Source organism: Falco cherrug, chromosome 18, assembly GCF_023634085.1.
Source record: "Falco cherrug isolate bFalChe1 chromosome 18, bFalChe1.pri, whole genome shotgun sequence".
NCBI lineage: Eukaryota > Metazoa > Chordata > Aves > Falconiformes > Falconidae > Falco > Falco cherrug.
Window position 1 is genome coordinate 4,297,864 of NC_073714.1, and position 20,958 is coordinate 4,318,821.

Genomic DNA, 20,958 nt, shown 5'->3' on the forward strand with positions numbered 1-20,958 from the left:
GCTCCGTCGGAGAGGCGGGGCTTGGGCGGGTGGGGGGCTTAGGCGGGGATATGCCAACAGGGCGGCGGGGGCGGCCCGGAGCGCCTCTAGTAGCCAATCACGGGAGAGATAAAGGCCTGCATTTGCATACAGTGTGACTTGAGGCAGAGCCGCCCCTGATTGGCGCGGTTTGTCACGTGGGCGCAGCCCGTTGACTTGTTGGCTTTTTTTTTCTTTTTGAAAGCACGTCTTAGCGCGCGAGCAACGGCCTCGGATCCCTCCGCGCAGGGAGACAAAGAGTCCCCGGTCCCCACGAGGGTCCGCGGGAGGCCAGCGAGAAGCGCGGCACGGCACCGGCTCCCGACAGCCGCCTTCCCCCCGCGTAGCCATGAGCGCGCTGCCTGGCCGTCGGTGCCGAGAGGGGTGGGCGAGTGGGGGGGGTGGGGGCGGAGCGCGGAGGTATGCGCTGCGGTGCGGCGGCCCGGTTTGAATGTGGGAGGCGGGTACCGTGCGGCGGCGGCGCTGGTGCGCGTTGGGGTGGGCGTGAGGAGCGCGGGGGTGGGGTGGTAAGGTGGGGAGAGCCGGAGGGTTTGGGGGGCGGGAGGAGATGGGGTGTGTTGGTGAGGGGATGTAAAGGAGCGGGGGGCGCTGGGAGGGTGGCTGAGGGGGGAATGCCCGAGGGGGGAATGCCCGAGGGGCGAGTGCTGAGGGAACTGGGGGGGGAGAGTGTCCCGAGGGGCGAGTGCTGAGGGAATGGGGGGTGTCCCGAGGGGCGAGTGCTGAGGGAATGGGGGGTGTCCCGAGGGGCGAGTGCTGAGGGAATGGGGGGTGTCCCGAGGGGTGAGTGCTGAGGGAATGGGGGGTGTCCCGAGGGGTGAGTGCTGAGGGAACTGGGGGGGGTCCCGAGGGGTGAGTGCTGAGGGAATGGGGGGTGTCCCGAGGGGCGAGTGCTGAGGGAATGGGGGGGTGTCCCGAGGGGCGAGTGCTGAGGGAATGGGGGGGTGTCCCGAGGGGCGAGTGCTGAGGGAACTGGGGGGGGGTGTCCCGAGGGGCGAGTGCTGAGGGAATGGGGGGGTGTCCCGAGGGGCGAGTGCTGAGGGAATGGGGGGTGTCCCGAGGGGCGAGTGCTGAGGGAACTGGGGGGGGTCCTGAGGGGCGAGTGCTGAGGGAACTGGGGGGGGTCCTGAGGGGCGAATGCTGAGGGAACTGGGGGGGGTCCTGAGGGGCGAATGCTGAGGGAACTGGGGGGGGGAGTGTCCCGAGGGGCGAGTGCTGAGGGAATGGGGGGGTGTCCCGAGGGGCGAGTGCTGAGGGAATGGGGGGGTGTCCCGAGGGGCGAGTGCTGAGGGAATGGGGGGTGTCCCGAGGGGCGAGTGCTGAGGGAACTGGGGGGGGTCCTGAGGGGCGAGTGCTGAGGGAACTGGGGGGGGTCCTGAGGGGCGAGTGCTGAGGGAACTGGGGGGGGGTCCTGAGGGGCGAATGCTGAGGGAACTGGGGGGGGTCCTGAGGGGCGAGTGCTGAGGGAACTGGGGGGGGTCCTGAGGGGCGAATGCTGAGGGAACTGGGGGGGGGAGTGTCCCGAGGGGCGAGTGCTGAGGGAATGGGGGGGGTCCCGAGGGGCGAGTGCTGAGGGAATGGGGGGGGTCCCGAGGGGCGAGTGCTGAGGGAACTGGGGTAGGGCCCAAGGGATGGGTGCTGAGGGAATTGGGATGCCTGGGAAAGGGGGATTCGTATGGGGAGCCCTTGGGGGCAGGGGCCACCCCGGGAAGGGCCGGTGTTGGGGGGCTGCTCCCTCATACAGTCACCTCTCGTTTGTGTAACCAGGTCCGTGTAGGCTTCAGCTTAGTGTGGGCTTAAAAAGAAGTTGTGTGCCGTGTTTAACGACTTAATTTGCATTACGCAAAACAGGTAAATTTGTGGAACTAAAGTTTCAGGCTTATGTTATTGAATTCTACATGCTTAACTTAAAATCCAGGAAACTTAATGTAAAATATGTCAGTTGTGCGTTTCTCCAGTTAGTATTAAACTGCTAATACTTGTTGCCATGCTTACAGCAAAACAATTGCAGTGTGATTGTGCTTAACGTGTTGGACCCTAACATGAAGCTTGAGTGAAAGCACTGCCTTGTATTTCCTTACTCACAAAACACTTCCATTGCAGGTTTATATTGCTGTGTATTTTTCTTTATAGCGTAGCCTTTCTATGTAGCTTTCTGGAGATAAGACTTTCCCTTTCTGCCATGCTGTTAAATGCCTTGTTCCAGGAAAATCCTAGATTTGGTAGAAATTTGTGAATGTTACCAAACTCTTGCTCTTTAGCAAACTATTAAACTACCTTATTTTCCTTTTGATAGGTATCTGTGATTACAAGAAAGCAAAGATTGAATGAATGTTTCTTAAATCACTAACAATGCACAGACAATCTAAGAATGTAAAAGTTCCCCTGAAAGTTAGAAAAAATGAGAGTACGTGTACTGCAGAGAAGGTAGAAGCCTCTTTCCCTGATCTGTCCGAAGACCAGAAGGTTTGCACAGTGACTAAATTAAAAGTTGTAAAGGCATCCACAAAGGAGAATTTAAGTGATGGGGTCCAGGCGCAGTTGCAGAGATACATCCCGAAATACACCAAAGGCCTTCTGAAGGAATCGTACCACAGGGAGGATGCTAGCTGCCAGATTACTGAATCCTTTTTTGATACGCCAAAAGGGGATATGGTCGGTGACTCTACCTTGCCTGTGAACAGTGAGGAGAAGTTTTCAAGTACACCTGTTTCTTTGGAGGGTGAATGCTACTTGACACCTAATAGGGACAAAGCAGAAGAAAAACCTGATTGTGGAATATCAGAGAAACCGAAGAAAAAATCTGTTGATTTTGCAACTGTAACAATTGCTGAATTTGGGATTAGTCAAGAAAGTTTTACTGAACCATCTATAGGTAAGGCTGGAGTGACTAATGAGTGTTGTCCTCAGAGGGACATCTGGAGGTCATCTAGTCCAACCTCTTACCAAAGACTTCCATTTAGGTCAGGTTTGGGTTGTCTGGCTGAGTTTGAACACGCCCAAGGATAGGTCTGTGATACGATGCTGCTATAATTCACTCATTAACTTTTTTGTGTCCAGTTCATCAGCGAGTTTTACAAAGGAGTAGTAAGACAAATCCTGCAAGTATTGGTACGCAGCTCCTTAACTAGCAAGTCTAAAAGTGAAAGACTGTTCCTCATTTGGTGTACGGTTTAGTTAATATTTAACTTGCCTTTAGGAAGTTAATTTGCTTTTGCTCAAGAAGGTTTCTTGAGCTGAGCAGGTAACTTTGGATGTTTTCATAAATAGCATAATCCACTCTTAAAATAAAAAGAAAAAACTTGCCATTTTAAAGCTTTAGATATTCTTACAAAGGAAGTTATCCCCACCCTTCTTGTCTCAATTTCAGGGAAATCTTCAACTTTAAAATTTCGGCGAAGATCATCAATTGGAGTACGGGGGTCACCAGAAAATAACAGTCTTATTCAATTCCTTGCCCAACAGAGAAGCAACAGGCAAAATGAAGCTTTTACACAGGTGAGAGAGTCTTTCTTAAATGTCTAATGTGTCAGTGTAGTTCCTCCCAGGAAACAACGTAAGCTTGCAGAAAGAAGAGAAGGCAAGTCTCAGGAAGAAGCCAGAAAGAATAACCATGGCCTTAATTTTATTGGCTTCCATTGGACACCTTACTTAAGAATACGGGGATGTTAGAGGTTTTGTTTGTGTGGAGCCTGCAGTCCTTTCTCCGTGTCTGGCTTGCTGATAGATTTTAACTTTTGTTTGCCATAACCTTCACTTTCCTGCCTTTGCCATGCTTGATTTTTTGCTAATGAAAGTGTTGATAGTTCAAAGTGAAGTAAATACTAGCATAAGTGACTTGTTTTTCGGTCGGACTTGTTCTTCACTCAAACTAGCACAGACTGTCAGAAAACAAATTTTGGGGACAGGTTATGAAAGCCAGTAAAACTTAACAAATTTCTTGATGCCATTCCTTTTTTGCATATTTTTACCATACAACTGAAATGGCAGCCAGATTAAGTACAAGATTTGCTGCTTCTCTGAGTTTGTTTTACGCCAAAGTACAAATACAAAGCAGTAAAGCCCATGTCATCTTGGGCAGCGGAAGAAAAGTTTCATGAGATTAATTTTGTTTTAGCAGGATAGACATGGAAACATCAGGTCGTTGAAGGACAAGATTGATAGCTTCTCAACATTTTTTAAATCAATAGAAGAGGCTGAAGTGGATGGTGCTTCCCAGGAAGCAGGCTCTTGTAAGTTGATTATATTTCTGGTCAATGATTTATCTTAAACATCAGGTCTTCCTTTAGGCCCAAAAGTACGAAACTACAAACACTTAATATAAACCAAAAAGAAAATCTTCCTTTATGAGGACTGATGGAGGGGGGTTTGTTTGTTTAAATCTATCTTATTTTTTAGTGCATCCTGCATAGGGGTTTCTCAGAGTAACCCCCAAAGGAAAATGAAGACTACTATTTTTGGTGACCATTTTCTTAGTTTTACTTTGTAGATTTATACCCTTTAATTTACTTTTCAGTAAGCGTTAGTGTTTTTACACTTTTTTTCTATGAAACAGAATGGTTTTTATGACAACTGGTTTTAGCTGTTGTAACTGTTAACTGTCTTGATCATAAAGCGCAGACCTTTGTTTAATAACTTTTACGTGCAGCAATTTTAGACATTACATTACTGTGGTGCTAACGTCCTTATTTCTTAGGGAAAGTAGTAACTATTGCAAAAGCAAGTCAAGGCAGTACTGTGGCAACTGTGAGAAAAGGATAGTGTAAAACAAGCTACGATGCATCTCTGGTATTGGTGGTCTTAATATTTATATGAAAAGAATAAATTGCTTTGTTTTGAAGATTTGGTAATGTTATTTTCAAAGTAGAACTAAAAAATGCATGTGTTTTTATTTTTCCTGACTAGAAAATTGCCTAGCTCTTTGAATCTCACCATCCTTTAGGTGAAGAAACACAAAAAGAGTATTCATTGAAAAATCTGAAGCTTGTCTTTGTGGTTTGTTGTTTGGTTTTTGTTTTGTTTTTAATTGATGCAGCTCAGATCAAAGTACCTTTTACAAAAGAGAGGAACGTGGATCGCTGGAGTGGAAAGTTCACATCAGACTGCAATGGAGCTGATTTGAAAGACAGTTTAAGACAAAATTTGATCCACAGCAGTAAGTCTGATCTCAAGATCTGCACCATCTTGTCTTCGGGCCAAGGTGTGACTGTCACCGAACCTGCTGCTGCTGTTTCAAAGGTACTTACGTAAGTGTGGGCAAAGAACACAGAAAAGAAATAGCGCAGCAAATCTCCCATTTAAGAATTTCACGTTGTCTTATGATAAGTCAAAGGAAGCAAAATCTGGAATGGACACTGATCCATTGGGATGAACATGAATGTAGCCTAACCTCAGATACCTGCAGTTTTCTTTTACATGTGCCTGTTTGAATGTGGATGCTATAAGCTGCTGTAGTCAATAAGATTATACTGTTTTCTGATAATCACATGGAACAGCTTATTTTATTCTATTAATAAAATCTCAGTATGTCTCAGTTCTTTTGAATCCACAGCTGTAGCTATGCGAGATGTCATATTCACACATCTGGCAAATACAGCTTTTTCCAAATGTCAAAATCAGCTTTATTGATCATTGGGATGGATTCAAATGCAAATTTTAATCTTCACCTTACAACTGCTCAACGCTTATTTGATTATTCCATGCAAAAAAAAAAAAAGATGCACTTGTATACAGATGGAGAAGCTAGTTTGTTTTCTATATAGGTATCTCTAATGATCCTCTTATTAGTGTCACATATGAAAGCAGTGAAGCTGCAGTCTATTTTGCTAGGGATGTCCTCTGATGCTGCTGGACCTAGCAGCCTCCGAGCTGTAAAACAGCGGTGATAGTCTAACAGTTGTATGGAGGTTAGGAAGAAACTTCTTAAATTAGTTATTAAAATACACAGGTTTTTTGTGCCGTCTTTTTTTTGCATTTCTGATGTCTAATCCTTTTAAGCATTTAGCGTTGGCATTTTGGGAAAAGAAATTTAACGGAAGTAGTGGATGATCGAGAGAACTCTGAAATCCTTGTCAATGGGATTAAAAGAACTCCAGAGTTCATGCCATTTTAAAAGGCAGCATTTGCAAATGGTTTTTTATTTCTTTATCGTGTTGTGTGGATGTGTATATAAAGGGGTGCGATATATTTAAAATGTTGTAACTTTTTCTTCTAGGAATGGGTTTATGAGCAACACAGTCCTACTGACTCTTTGGAGACTGTTCTGATTAGGGGCACCTTAGAAACAGGCCACGGTAAGAGATTCATCACTATCATAATCTTTGTTATATTCTTATTAGAAAGTAAAAATACTTAGAATATTTGTAAGGAAATGTTTCATAAGCAGTCATTCCACGTCTGTCGTCTAGTCTACAATTTATAATCTAGTAGAAACCTGATATAACTGACATAAGGCTGATGAGGGAATTAAAAAAAAAAAAAAAAAAAGTACTACAAATAATGATCTGTTCAAGTGCTGCTGCAGAGAAGGCTCAAATCCCAGATTAAGAACTGAATTGAGAGCTCGTTCAGTATAGCACAGCATTAAACGTGTTTTTACTTAAGCACAATTCATAGGAAGGAAACAGCTTTTATGAGAGGAGCTGAAATATTTGGAAGGTGGGCTAGGGCCTCTTGAGTGGTGTGTTAGCAGTTCGATTCTGATAGAAAAAGCAACTTCAAACTGAGACACAGGCTGGGAATAATTGTTTAGTTTTCCTTGATTTTGCTAGCCAGGCCATTTTTAGGGAAAAGTATGGTTGAATAGTTCATGCCTGTGAAGGAGAGAGGGATGTCATTGCACAGAGTCCCTCCCTGTGTTAGAGAATATGGATCTTCCCCCTGCCCCCAGTGTACATGGCTGAGAGAAATCCTTATGCAAAATGTCTTTTTCCTTCATGTGGTGCTTCCTTTTTGCTGTTGTATGTTTTGTAAACGTGGTACAATAATAGCAGAAATGTAGAAACAAATTGATTTATTTCTTTTTGTGATGTTGATGGACAGAATCTATGGAGGCGTGTACGTTTGTAGTTCATGTTGCTAATATTAAGGTCTTCTCCATTTTACTTCAGTCTTTAATTGTCCTGTCTACTTGCTCTAAAGATTTCAGTTCTGACCACGTCACTAGAGACAGTAGTAGTAGTGTTATATCTGATTTAAGAGGTAAGCAAGTTAATTTTGCAGAACTGAGCTTGGAAATACTTGATGAAAGCAAGTCACCAGTCACACCACTTCGAACGGGAGAGAGTTCATTAGGTGGCCATGCACTGAGGGGCTCCCACCTGCAATCTGTATTGAAGAAAATGCCAACGAAGCCATTAATGGATAGCATGAAGGTTGGTTAACTGGCTTGGAGGTACTAAAGATGAAATTCTGTAGTCATTATTGGACTACCAGAAGTTGAATTGTTGTTAAAAATACTTTTTGACATGCATTGGAAACAATGTAATACTATCAACAGGTATCTGTTCGCTGTTTGGTCATTTTGGAAGCTTTACTTCAAGTTTTAATGCTATGGGAAGATCCAGATGCATGTTGTTCTGTTGGTTTAGAAAACAAGTAGTTTTTTTAAGCAATAGGACTGATTATTCAATGTTGCTTACAGAAAAAAAGTTATTTTCACTTTTGATTTAAACGAGGACAGTATTTTAATTAAATTGTATTGAATAGATGATTGTCTTGTTTAAATTTGATAGGAACACTCAAATGATGCAGTTGCCGGAGGAGGAGGTGAGTCTCTTGCAGTCTCCAATTGTGCTGAGATCTTTGAATCACTGCAAACAGGTCAGATTCTCCTTTTGTTTTTTAAATAGGTAGAGTATTATGTGGGTTCAGAAGGTTTTGTATCTTTGCTAAATCTGAAGAGTGATGTGCATTAACCACCACTGAAGCAGCTCATGTGTGGCATCCTACTGTGTGAAGCAGAAAATAAAGTTGTCAAGGAAAATAATGACTATTAAAAAAAAAAAAAAATCCCACACCAAGCTTCAGGAAGCCTCTAACACTAGAACAGAATCACCTGTTTTTTCAAGAAATTTTACACTTGTCAGCTGGAATTGTGGAACAGCTAGTCATTTCTAGTCTTCTATTTTCTTTCTCCTTTAATTAATACAGGACATGTAAAGGTGGTATTTTGCTGTTTGGGGAGTGTGTCTGATTTCTGAAAGAATGTTATGACCCATAAAAAGACCTTGAAAAGTGCTCTGTGAAAGTTCCAAGTTCACTAAGCAGTCTGTGTATTTTATTATGATAGAGGAAGCCGAAAGACACAGCTCTGAAAAACCTTCAAAGAAAAGAAAAGTTACTTTTGGAGAAGTTCTAAGCCCAGAAATATTTGATGAAACTTTGCCTGCAAATACTCCATTGCGCAAAGGAGCAATGCCAGGCCATCATCCAAGATTAAACAGTCATAGCCTCGTTGTAGTGTCGAGTCTCATTGAAGAACCATTAACCCAGCCGAACTTTGACTGCGATGATGTAAGTTTTTTTGTTGTGATATGGTATTTCTTGGTTTTGTTTGTTGGCTTGTTGTTTTGTTTGTAGCTATTAAAATAGCCTTTTGGTCGCTGCGAACGTTCAGTTTTTGTTTCATTTTTTCTTTGGTCTGTGTGGTTTTGAAAAGAAATTGCTGAAATATTAAATTGTCTGCTTGAAGCTTTAGAATGACAGCTTTTTCTTCTGCTTTATGAATTCTAAATAGCATTTTGGCCTGTAGAGCTATGTTTAAAGCTGAGTACTGGTAGCATATAAAATGTTTTTGCCTTGGCTTATTCATATACTTTTGATACTGTATTTTTTTTGCCATATACAGCAAATGAGCTGCTGCATTCTTTAAGGGGGAAAAAATAATAATTGCCTGGCTGTTCCAAAAAATAATGGACGAGGTCGTTTTCTATATGTATCAATAGAGTATATTGCTAAAGAAAATAAACTTTTCCTTTGTTTAAAGGAATGTGTTGAGCCTCTTCAAGAGTTGCTGGAGGGCTCTGTTGCTGCAGGAGACGTCTTACCTGTTGAAAATGCAGAAGGTAACTCCAACTTGTATTTTTGTCACTAGTGCATCTTTCTGTATCTGAAAATTGAGAGATGACACAGGGGTGTTTTGTTTTTATACGGGGGGGGCTGTTTCAATTGTGCTAAAATTTAAATGCTGCTGCTTCCTTCTAAAGGTCTTTGCAGTAGCTGCAGTGTTTACCCGTTGTTTGACGTTGTGGTATTTTTCTGTGAAAGTGGCTGATCTGACTGGACTTACTGCTTTAAGTAATTGGCTTGCTATCTTGATTCAGATATTGTAATTTTGATGTTTTTAAAACAGCAAGGAAGGCAAGAATAAAAAACCTTGAAAAGCAGTTGTGGATGTATATGGATGTATCTCTATGAAAGCTGCGCAAGCGCTAATTATTTTGTTGCCAAATCCTTACAAGTTTTGCTTTGCTCTGTTTTGTAAAGCAAGCTGTTAAGGTTGTTTTTTTTATAATCTTAACATGTTTGATAGTTCTTAAGACTTAATTCGCTATTTAATCAGGACTAAGATGACTAAACACACTGTGCGTAATGTTAGAAATTATGTGAATCATTTCCTCAAAATGTGATTAACTTTGTGTTAAAACTGAATCAATACTCTTATTTTCTTCATATATAATAGCAGAAACTGACAAATCTGATATGAGAAAAACTTCTAGAAAAAGGAAGGTAAGTTTTGGGTTTTTTTAGTGATGATGTTTGGTTTGATTTTTTAACTTATTCAGGCAGAATTGTTATCTTTTATGCCTCCTGATGCTAGTAAGAGTTTTTACAGCCTCAGGTATGAGGATTATTCAGGTATGTGGAAATATCTCTTGTTAGTGCAGGTAATTGTTTTAAGGAAATCTCGTTTTTGAGTGAAAGTGGTTATAGCTTGATACTTAAATTTACTATTTCTTTTGAATTTTCCATGAACTTTCCCAAACAGTCTGACAAAATTTAGAAGAGATTTATTCAGACTTTCATTCTTGGGATCAGGGCTCCACTCATGGGAATTAAAGCATACAATCACAGTAAATCGAGGAGAAAGGAAACAAAGTTTTCTGTCTAATTTTTCTATTTGGTTTAATTTCTTTGCTACATAGGAACATGAGATAGAGGCTAATAAAGTCAAGTTTATTCTGCAACCTGTGATGACTTTTGGTATCACTGAAAATGTGGTTGTGTTCCCAAGTCCGGTCTTGTTAACCTTGTTGTCTGCCAGCCATGAGGCAGGCAGAGTATCATACGTGTATCTTTTCTGGCAGCTGGAATTTTGAGGTCCATAAATTTAGTGTACAACAATTTCTGTAAGAAAGGTTTTCAGGCTTCGGTGTTGTACAGTTCTATTGTGCTTTATTGCAGGAACAAAAAAATAATATGAAAAAAGTAACAACCTATCTTCTCTGAAACAAATAGCTTGAAGATGAAAATCTACCATTTTCTCATTAGAATGTCCTTTCTGTACAAATACAACTATACTGTACTGTGTGAAGAGACTAGCTCTGGAGATCTTTATTTCCAGTTGTGTGTACCTCTTATGACCTCATATATAAAATAATGGAGACTAATTACAATGTGCCATACAAAATAATGGAGACTAATTACAATGTGCTTCTTATGACTGTAGGACTCTGGTGTGTTGTTTTTTACAAAAGCCTATGCATGTGCACCCCAACGGCTTAAAATTCATGTTCCTCAACAGTGTGGCCCTATTTCAAAGGGGACTGATGTCAGCATCTCAACGTCCATAAATACTAACAATGCTAAAGATACTAAAAATCCAAGAAAGAATAAGTTTCAAAGACAAAAGGATATAACCATATCTGCTGCCAAAAAGACACAAGTAGGTGACAGCCCACTGCAGTCAGCGAGTGCTGCCTTCATTACTCTGTCCATGTGTCTCTTCTTTCTTGTGTGTTTTATGTGATTAGTTTGTTTGTAGCAAAATTTTTCTAAAGGCTGTTGTGTTTCCTGTTGCTGCCACTATTCTCTTCATGCCTGTCTTCTTTTCCTGCACTTACCACCGCACCCCTTTTTCTTACTGCCTGTCAGTAAGAAAACTTGCAGGGCAAAAAGGATACTTTATGGAGGTGAGGGGGCGGGGTGTCGCTTTTCAGCCTTCAGGGACAGAAAATGAGCTTTGGGTTCTTCTACCAAGTGTACCAAGGATATGCTGTAGTAGTTCTTTGAACTTGCTCAGTTATGTGCTAGTTAAGTATTTGTAAAGGTGTGAGAGCTGAGGAAGGGTTTTGTTTTACTCTATTGGGAGAGAAAGCACATACTCATTTTCAAACCTAGTAGGAATGAAGAATCTGTGGTTTTTGAGCTGAAAGACTAATTTCTTTGACACATCAGATCTCATGTTTGAGAAGTAATTCTCCTTTGCTTTGAGTTTTTTAGATTAATTTGGAGATGGCAGAAAAGTGGAAGTTCTGTTTTAGGGGAAACAACTGTTATCCATCAAAATCCAGTAATGGTGTCACTTATTTATTAGAAAAATTCCGTACAGGATCATGACAATTACATCGTGTTGTGTTCAATATTCCTGATATTTTCAGAAAAGAAAACATACAAGCTATGGGAAAAGAAGGAAGAAAAAGGTAGAAGAAAAACCTTTATATATGGAAAGAGAGATGGCTTCTAAGAAACCTCTTCTCAGCCCTATCCCTGAAATTCCAGAGGCTTGCTCGTTTGCCTCATCTCCAAAATCGCCAAAAGCAAAAGAATTTTTTTCAGGTAATGTGGTTTTTAGTTCTGTTTTGCCTTGTTCTTTTTCTGTTGCTTCTAATACTTTAATGGTTACATAAGAAAGCCCACCCTATTGATACTTATCTTGAGTTCAGTGGCTAGGTAAAGAGCCCACTATGCATTTTTTTTTGTCTTAATTGCTTCTGTAATGTAATAGTAGAGTCCAGAGGATCTAATAGCTTAGTAATCTCCAGCTGGCTAAATTTAAGTCTTGTTAGACTCAAGTGTAAAGCTGACAAAGAAAAAAAAAAAGCCTCTCTGTACTTTGACTAGATACTAGTTTCAAAGACTATGAAATTATCAGTAAGTTATGCGTGAATATTGAAGAGACGTGCAGCAGTTTTCTGGTTTTTTTGTTGTTTGGTTGTGTTTTTTTCACTAGTTATCTGGAATGGTTGTTTAGAAGTTTACCTTTCTGTAAGTAAAATACTATAAAGCTTTTGTTGTAATATTTCAAAAAAATTTTGTACTTTCACAGGTAGAGTCAAGTAACCATGTGTTTATTGTAATTCAGAAGCCGTATTTTTAGATAACGCCCAATCTGGGAAGGCTTGCAAGGATGTTCGACAGGAGCCAGTGGTTGAAGAAATGAGAGGGAAAAACATTTGTGCAGTTCATACAAATCCAAGCTTTAAGGACATGGACACTGCAGAAGCCAGCAGCTCCCATGATACGGCATTCCAGGTGTCGGGTGGTGATCTGGAGTCTGCTTCTGCCACTGGTCATAAGGTAACTGATAGTCTTAAGGATACTGCTAGAAAGTAAGTTAGAGTTGTGTTTGATGTTGTACCATCAACAAAGTAATGTTTGGGGGGAAAAAAAACCCAGAGTGATTAAATATTGGAACAGGCTGCTTGGAGAGGCCATGGAATCTCCATCCTTGGAAGGAAAGAGTCGGAACACAACTGAACAAGGCCTCAAGGGACATTAATTTGGCCCCACACTGGAGCAGTTTCCATCATGCAGGATTCTATGCATCAGCTGGGGTTTTTTGAGAATGACTTGACTTAGTGAGGAAAACTGCAGCAGTTGTTTAGTTATCAGCTGTTTGAAACCAGTTTGTTGTTGGTTATTTTTTGCCTATTCTGACACCCCCCCCACCTTTTTTTTTTTTTTTTTTACCCCCTAGCTTTCAAACATTGTGCCAGACGTGAAGTGTTCTTTTGATACATCTGACTGTTTCCAACAAGTTAAAGAGACTGCATGTGTAGAAGAGGAAAAAGAAAGTAGTTCCTTGATAGAAAATGAGAAATTACAAGGAAATCTCCTAAATAAGGCAGAACAGCTAACCGGGCTAGAATTTCTGGAACAACAGGGCACTGGTGTACATGAGGGTGCACAAGGAGCTCGGTGTCCACGAGAGGATTCTGTAAGAGATAATCCACCAAGAGGAAGAAGTAGTAGTACCATCAATTTTCCTCCTGTTGAAAAATTGGAAATAACTGGAAATGATCTTCTAGTTTCTTCTTTCAATGTGGAAGAATTCTTATCTGCTCCTCGGCTAGAAAACGACTCCTTAGAGCCTTCTAGAAGAAAGAACAGTAACAGTGCTGAAAAAAGAGTGAAGCGCAGCATGAGATTATGTAAAGGGGCAGACACTGAAGGACTTGCATGGATTCAAGTGCCCAGTGAGGTTCAAGAGAACCTGCTAGCTTCTGCTTCCGATCTTCTAGTTTCTTCTTTCAATGTGGAAGAATTCTTATGTGCTCCTCGGCTCGAAAACGACTCCTTGGAGCCTTCTAGAAGAAAGAACAATAACAGTGCTGAAAAAAGAGTGAAGCGCAGCATGAGATTATGTAAAGGGGCAGACACTGAAGGACTTGCATGGATTCAAGTACCCAGTGAGGTTCAAAAGAACCTGCTAGCTTCTGCTTCCAAACTCAGGAGAAGCAGCACATCCATCCTTATGGAATCTGAGAACATTCACCATAAACAACAAAATCTCACCCAGTTTTCAGCACCAGGGAAGGAGAACAATGACTCTGGTAATCTTGCTGGTAGTCCTTACAGAAGATGTAGGAGGAGAAACATGTGTGTATCCACACCTCAAGAAACAAGAACTTGGTCTCAAACCCGGAAAAGGAGCATAACAAATTCTGTAGCTAGGAAGGACAGATGTAACCATGAAGAAATAGAAGTACCTCTTGAAAATAACTCTAACGTTTAGCGAGGTTTCAGCGATCTCTAATTTTCTGAAGTGAAGGTCAGTATTAGATCCTTATGTTCTCTCTGTTTAAGTGCTGTTTTCTTCTTTCTCCCACTTACATTTCCTTACTTACTGTTTCCTAAATAATTTTCTGGGTAACTTAGAACTGATTTTCCTTGTCTTAATGCCTAAAATGCTTGAGGATCAGAACTGTGTGGAGGACCTAGCTTGGCTCAGAGCATTGGTCTGGTCATGGCAGCTTAATCAAGAGATAAAATTTTTTTCAGCCATGATGAACTGAATTTGACGTCACCTCTTCATTGTAGGGTACGTCCTTGCTTACGCGTTTGTATAGTTTAGTGCTGACTACAGAGCAATAGCAATTAATGTTAATATTATAAAAAACCTCAGCAAATGACTATTTATTTTTTTTCTGCAACTCTTTTTGAAAAGAACAGGATTCAAGCTTAAGATTTTGTTACATTTTTGAAGTTGAATTGAAGTAAAGAAGACGTGAATTTGTCTTTGGCAGTTAAATCATGTTGTAAAGTATGCCCTTTCAGCTTGAAAAAAAGAATTGCTTGAAGTGTTGATGTTTCCTGTGTGCTTGATCATTCCTTATAGATTGCTTTTGAAATCTGCATGAATTTTCTTCCAGATTTCAAAAATATCCTAAAAACCCCCTTGAGATTTCTCTGCAAATAAGAAAGAAATCACTTCTGGCTTGAAGGGGAGGAGCCGAAGGCGGGGAAGCCGTTACCATCTTCTGAACAGACTTTGCTTTACCTTTTGGACACGAGCAGGGGTAGAGTTCCTATAAGCAAGACTAAATTTAGTGTTAGAAAGAGTTAATGAATTCTGCTTCTCTGGTGTGAGGGTTAGTCATTAAAAAAAAAGCTTTTAAATATTTATTGCTTATAAAATTAATTTTAAAAAATGAAATTGGCTAAGGGAAGTGAAACCTTCATCATACAATAAAGCTGTAATTCGTTTCTGGACATTTCCAGTCTTCGGTGTATGTGTACTAAATACAGTGCGTATTATTCAGTGGTTGGCCTGTCTTCTTACTGTTTTCATTTTTCTAGTTTGAACAGTGTAATAAAAAGTGATGACTGTAGGTGGTCTACTTAAACAGTTGCTGTTGCTTTCATTTTTCATACTGTTCTGTTTCGGCCCTAGTGAAATACCTGTGCCAGCTTGAAGGAAATAGCTTTCTGTTGAAAATGATCTCTTACGTGACCTTGTTTGTAACATTATTGATGTGGAATAAAATACTGTATGTACTTGGCTGCTTTTATAAAGCTTAAAAGCAAACAGAACAGTTTCATTTTTTTGCATGTTTTATTTTTCTTTACAGACATCATCAGTTTTTCCCAAGACACAAACTCCTAAGGCAACTTGAAAGAAACTTCACTACCGAAGTGCTGTTCATCACATGCTACTTCAGAAACATTACTGAAGTTATCAAAACAGTTTCGTTGATCTTTTATTTTGGGGGTTGCTTTTGTGTCACAGTGAAAATTCTAGATTTGGAAACGGCGTAGTTCCTTGGGTCGAGTCTCGTTGTGATAGCAGTACTTTGGCTTGCCGGGAGAGGGCAGTCTGACATGAGTTTTTATGGTTGTAACTGAATTAGGAAATAGCAGCATAATGTACAAAATCTTTGAAGAGGTACTAGCTAAGGATAAACTTAAAGTTCCTTGAGATTAAAGCTAATAGTAGCTGCTCCTTTTAACATTCAAAAAGAATCAAACCAGCAACTGAAGTATGCGCTGAAATGAATCTGGAACAGTGAAATGCTTACGCACTGTGTTCAGACACGACTTTCTATATGGAAGTCATGTTGCATTCTTAAACCCAGTAGAGCACTACGTTTGCAGCTGGGATGGTAGGAATTACCTAACAGCTTTTGGGTACCAAATCTCGCAGTGAGTGAAAGCTTTGGAGACGGTGGGTGTCTGATACTGAATACTGGTTTTGGAATAGTTAGGTCAAGTGAAGAGCAGTCCTGGAGGAAGAGGCAATAAACAACTATGTATGATACTAGAGGGCCTCATCTAAAATACTGCTTAAAATGTGCTTTTTGGGGTGTTGCTGTCCTGTGCATCAGCCACAGCAGCACTGGAAGAGAACCTTGGGGTTTCTTGAGCAGATAGGCTAAGTGCACTTCAGATCTGAAGTATAAGTCAAGTCCAAAATAGAAGAACAAGGGTAGGGAGAAGGAAACAGCTTGGATTTTCCTCCTGGCACAGTTTGGTTGGGAAGTGTTGTTAGGAATTATATGTGGATGCTTGATGACAGTTTGCATGGCTTGCATGAGGGTGAGGTTGGAACCTACAGAGAAATAGAGGTTGCAGTTAACAGGGCTTAACGTGGAGAGGACTTGAGAGGAGACAAGCCTTCAATTATACAGAAGGTTGTTGTAAGGGGGTGGGGGTAATAATCTATTCTCCATGTCTGTACTGAATGGGACAAGAAATAATGTGTTTAAATTAGAGAAAAATGTCTCTGTTAAACATTAAGAAAAAGTTCCAGCAGCAGAGATAGTTGAGCATGGGAATACATTGCCTTGGGAAGTTGTGGAATCTCCATCACTGGAGGCTTTTAAGAACAGATTAAACAAATATCTGTCAGGAATGACATATGATCCTTCCTAGGGGTAAGGATAGGGCCTAGATGGCCTCTTGAGGTCTCTTCTGGCTGTGTTTTCTGATTACTAGAGATTAGGGTTGCAAGAGGTGATTTGCGACTTGCATAATAGTTAAGACCCGAGATAGAATCTGTCATGGAATAGGGAGCTGGAGAATTGCTAACACTGGGGCCCTTTAGCATGGGAAGGAACTGGGGAATTTGGGACAGAGCTCTTCATGCAAGGCTAGCAAAATGGTCTTAGTACTTTAAATGTTCAGATCTCGTGTGACTCGCTGCTTTTCCTCAGAGGAGTATCTCTATAGACTCCTGAAGTAGTGTAACCTACAACTTGGTGGCCAGACTGTTATGCAGGGAGTGTGAACAGCAGAGTGAACAATGCTGTTCCATTTATCAGATTTGCTTTTCTAAAACGGAGTTAACATTAACCTTTGAATGACCAGCAACTTCACTATCCCTATTCAATCGACAGAAGAACTTCCTGAAGTAGTCTGTTATCTTCACTGCCACATCAGGGTGTAGGACTTAAAATAAAGGTACATTGTGTGCAAGTGCAGACAGATGTCGAGATATTTTGAGTTTGTGGTTCTACTTTTCAGCTGTCAGTTGCAGCGCTATCTGAAGTAGATTTTAATGGTGTTCTGTCACATTAGGTTAGCTTCCTCATGCTAATGCAACCTGCAGTTTTATTTGCACCAAAGTACTTTTAAAAGAAGTACTTCACTAACGTTAAGTGCTGCATTGTATAGGCTTTAAATGGCTTCAAGTACGGTAATAGCTCGCACTAAGTGTATATTGCCGAATAATTGCATTTAGCAGATTGCCATGTAATTATCATGCTCTGACTGATGTAGAGGACAAGTGGTGGGTCCTAGAAAGACTGATTATTTTGCTGCTCTGTAATTATGATGTCGTTAATAAGTAAGAGTAATTACATATCATTTTGAGCTATCCTATGAAGTGCAGTCTTGATACATTTTCAGACAGCTGAGTATCTGGCAGCTAGCAGTAAGGAGTATTTCACAGTTGGAATGGTCTTCACTTACACTTGCTCAACGTTAGTGAGCTGAAGACACAATGAATAACAATACTTACACTTGAATTTTTCAGGAAGTTTTAAAAGGAAAGTGAGTGTTTTTCAGGAATTATTTTATGCCAATATTTTGCCATAATTATGAGTCACGTATGTTATAAATCTGGAGGCAATATGACCAAGTTTTCTCACATATGAATTGACAGAAGAAATAGTTTTCTCAACCAGACACTCATGGTAAGCAGGGGAAAGAAAATAATGAGAAGGATATGTGCCTTTTTTTTTTTTTCTATGAAATAATCAGCTGTAAATAAAGTTTCACCTAGTCTTCAGCTAAAATAAGCTGAAAAATAAGAGAAAAAGATCTCTACTTGCTTCTAATTGGGCAACAGAAGGGGATACTGAAACACCAAATGTTGTGTATAAATGTCACTATTGTCTGTTCAGCTAGTCTAGTTGCTGTTTGGAAATGCACTAAAATGTTTGTGCTCTACTCTTCCTCCTTCTCACTGAATCCTCTGCCACTCTTACAGTTCACTTAGACGTTGAAAGACTTTAGTGATGAACCGATCTATGCACGAGGAAGCAAACAGAAAAGCATTGTTAGATCTATGTAGAAGGAAATGGAGAGAGAGGGGAAAAAAGTGCCGTTGAAGTATGCCAAGGATAGCTTAAGCACACAGGAACAGGAGTGGGCAGTGAAAGAAATTTTGTTTTCAAGCTGCTAACAGGTAGGTAAGCAATGGAAATAAATCTACAAACTGTAAAGTGTAGTTAGGTATTCTTTCAGATTGCCCATTTTTAAAATTAGGAGGTAAACAGTGCAAATCAAAATGCTTTAACTTGAAATAAGGTAAGGTCTAATTTCACTGTGTCCCAGTAGAAAAGATGAAGTTGTGCCTGTGACTTATAGACAAGAAGGCTAATGTATTAGTTTTGTAACTAAGTCCTGTAAATTGTGCATAACAGAGCAATTAACTACTTTAACCAAGCTTTGGAGGGGGAAGAAGAAAAACCTGTGTGCGCTGGGAATGAGGGCATGGAACATATTCCCTAACTCAAACCTGAAAAACCTGGTGTTAGTCTTGGGTTATTTCCAGTGACCCCTTGACTCCCATCTTCCTGCCCCCTGCACAGATTTGGAACTGGTCAGCCATTTTTGTTTTTGGAAGGGAGAGGAGACAGATATAATGAATGGCTTTTATTGTGTAATATTTCAAAACCTTTTTGACTGCATTCGGATGGGATGGAAAATGTTCTACCCTGCGCTGCAGCCAAAATAAATAAAACATATTCCCTAAACCTGGATGTGTGTTTCACTCAAACTGGCAGTAGTTAGAGCTCTACTCTTAAACAAGAATTTAGTTTGACAATTTTTAGGCCTTGTTCAGCTGAATGTAACAGCCAAAGTAAATACTTGGAAAAAATTAAATAATACGCATATTTACAGCTTGCAGGTGGCATTAATTTTTGTGGTTCATAGTATTTAGTCTTAAGAATCCCTGTTAGTTGGGCTATATTGTGGATTTTAAAAAAAATATTCTTAATTGTCTTTTTTTTTTTTAAATTAGATTTTTTTATGAGAATAGTCATTCTGAAGGAAAATACATTTTATGTAGCTCCCTGATGGGTGATAAATAGTTGCGATTCAAGGCTTTAAAAGTTTAGGGTCTACCCAGAAACTGAAAATTCTGCAAAGACAAGACCCAGCAAACTAGCAGTAAAACCTCTTGACAGAAGCCTGCTATGGACTGGCTTCCAACTCCACAAAAGTTTAGTTTAAATAACCTCTTTATGGCGCAGGCTTACTGCTGTTTTTTAGCATTGCCAATCAGTTCAGTGAAGACTTTGCACTCTGTAACCGAGATTTCATGTTGTGCAAAATGTTTTGTAGTCTGAACAACAATATTTATGATTAATAATAATAACTTTTAATTTAGTCACCTATTGCCAGGGGCCTTGGAGTATTGTAACAATGAAGGACTAAAAGTAAATTATCAAAGCCGGACACCATGCCTGGACAGCCCCCACCCTGCAAACAAATCTTTTACTTCTCATAATCCCACCCTGGGAGCAAAAATCCCTTTGAACAAATAATATGCAAAACTCCTAATGTTTGTAAGTAGATAAAAGAACCTCATTTTTTAAATCATTATTACTAAATACTTAAGATTACAAACAAGGTATCTCAAAGTCTGAAGAGAAGTTACAAGAACGAGTAGTGATCATTCCTTGAAAGCCCTAATGACGTAGTAAACTAAACGAGCTAGAAATCAGAAAATGGGGCTTTTTGTTCTCTCTGTGGTTTGGTTTTGGGTTTGTGCTGTCCTTGAATGAAGTTGTTACTCAGTTTTCTTGCTTTTTGTCTTTTTTTTTTTTTTTTTTTTTTTATTAGCCTTGTAACATCACTTGTAACATCAGGGTGAAAAAACCTGGACCTGGTATCACCGTCCATTAAATCAACTGAGTTATACCGAAGATACTTCTGAAGCCATGCTTCACTCTTGTCATAAATAACCTGCCTATGTCATGCAAATGTTTGGACAAACAAATGCACTTAGTTTCATGTTCAGAAGGTCAGTAATGCTGAGTTTTGGTAGTAAATAATATTCACTAATGCAAATCTATTAAGGTTGTAAGGGAATTCACGTTTGAACTGACTTGGGTGTGTTGAGTATCCTCGTGTGTGCTATTGAGGAAAAAGTAATTGTGTGGGTAAAAATATTAATGATGAATAAAAAGGTCATTTTACTCTTCCTCTCAAGAAGAAAAATAATCTTAAGAACCCATGGTGTGTTTTGTAAGGAAAGCTTTGTAAGGCTTACATAAGGGGTAGGTAATATGCATGTAGCTTATCTTAATGCTAGGCATTACATAATACAAGCTATGGAATATAAGCCTCAAGCGTTCACTTTACATTTGTCTCTTGCACCTCTCCCACTGCTTGCTTCTCATGATAGATAAAGGTCTATTGTACCTTGCTGAGTTTTCCTGCATCGCTGTTCCGTTTGGAGCGTGCTGCCTTCTGATCTGCCTTGCTTATCTCACGTCTGTCTTCCCAATGCTTTCTCCTCTTGCTTAACACGCCAACGCCTGACTCTTGCCAGTCACAGAAACGACAGCTTGGTTCACAGGATGATGATCCAAAAAGGGAAGCAAAGCAGTTGGTAGCACAGAGAATGTATGCATACGCAAGATACTGCAAGTTAAGCAAATTAAAGCATTGCTGCCAGGAACTTTTTCTAACGCTTGGCATAGCGCCTCTTAATAGAGCCACAAAGAGCCTTAGTTGCAGCCAGATCTG

General features: G+C 40.4%; 1 protein-coding gene across 7 annotated transcripts in view; it reads left to right on the forward strand.

Annotated features, from left to right (window-relative positions):
* Positions 1-399: 399 nt before the first annotated feature.
* CDCA2 (cell division cycle associated 2) overlaps positions 400-20,958 on the forward strand; it is a 111,363-nt gene continuing 90,804 nt past the window's right edge. For 4 of the 7 annotated variants that reach the window (XM_055696068.1, XM_055696069.1, XM_055696071.1 and 1 more), the window contains exons 1-18: positions 400-504; positions 1,804-1,887; positions 2,333-2,911; positions 3,407-3,534; positions 4,154-4,268; positions 5,072-5,274; positions 6,251-6,329; positions 7,177-7,409; positions 7,770-7,857; positions 8,327-8,550; positions 9,023-9,101; positions 9,719-9,765; positions 10,781-10,921; positions 11,637-11,814; positions 12,341-12,555; positions 12,956-14,029; positions 15,330-18,385; positions 20,050-20,230. In XM_055696068.1, the coding sequence (XP_055552043.1) occupies positions 2,368-2,911; positions 3,407-3,534; positions 4,154-4,268; positions 5,072-5,274; positions 6,251-6,329; positions 7,177-7,409; positions 7,770-7,857; positions 8,327-8,550; positions 9,023-9,101; positions 9,719-9,765; positions 10,781-10,921; positions 11,637-11,814; positions 12,341-12,555; positions 12,956-13,993 (3,312 nt within the window). In that variant the 5' untranslated portion in view covers positions 400-504; positions 1,804-1,887; positions 2,333-2,367 and the 3' untranslated portion in view covers positions 13,994-14,029; positions 15,330-18,385; positions 20,050-20,230. Of the gene's footprint in view, positions 505-1,803; positions 1,888-2,332; positions 2,912-3,406; positions 3,535-4,153; positions 4,269-5,071; positions 5,275-6,250; positions 6,330-7,176; positions 7,410-7,769; positions 7,858-8,326; positions 8,551-9,022; positions 9,102-9,718; positions 9,766-10,780; positions 10,922-11,636; positions 11,815-12,340; positions 12,556-12,955; positions 14,030-14,630; positions 15,292-15,329; positions 18,957-20,049; positions 20,231-20,958 lie in introns of those variants that run through there. The other 3 variants (XM_055696073.1, XM_055696070.1, XM_055696067.1) reach the window with 3 other exon arrangements.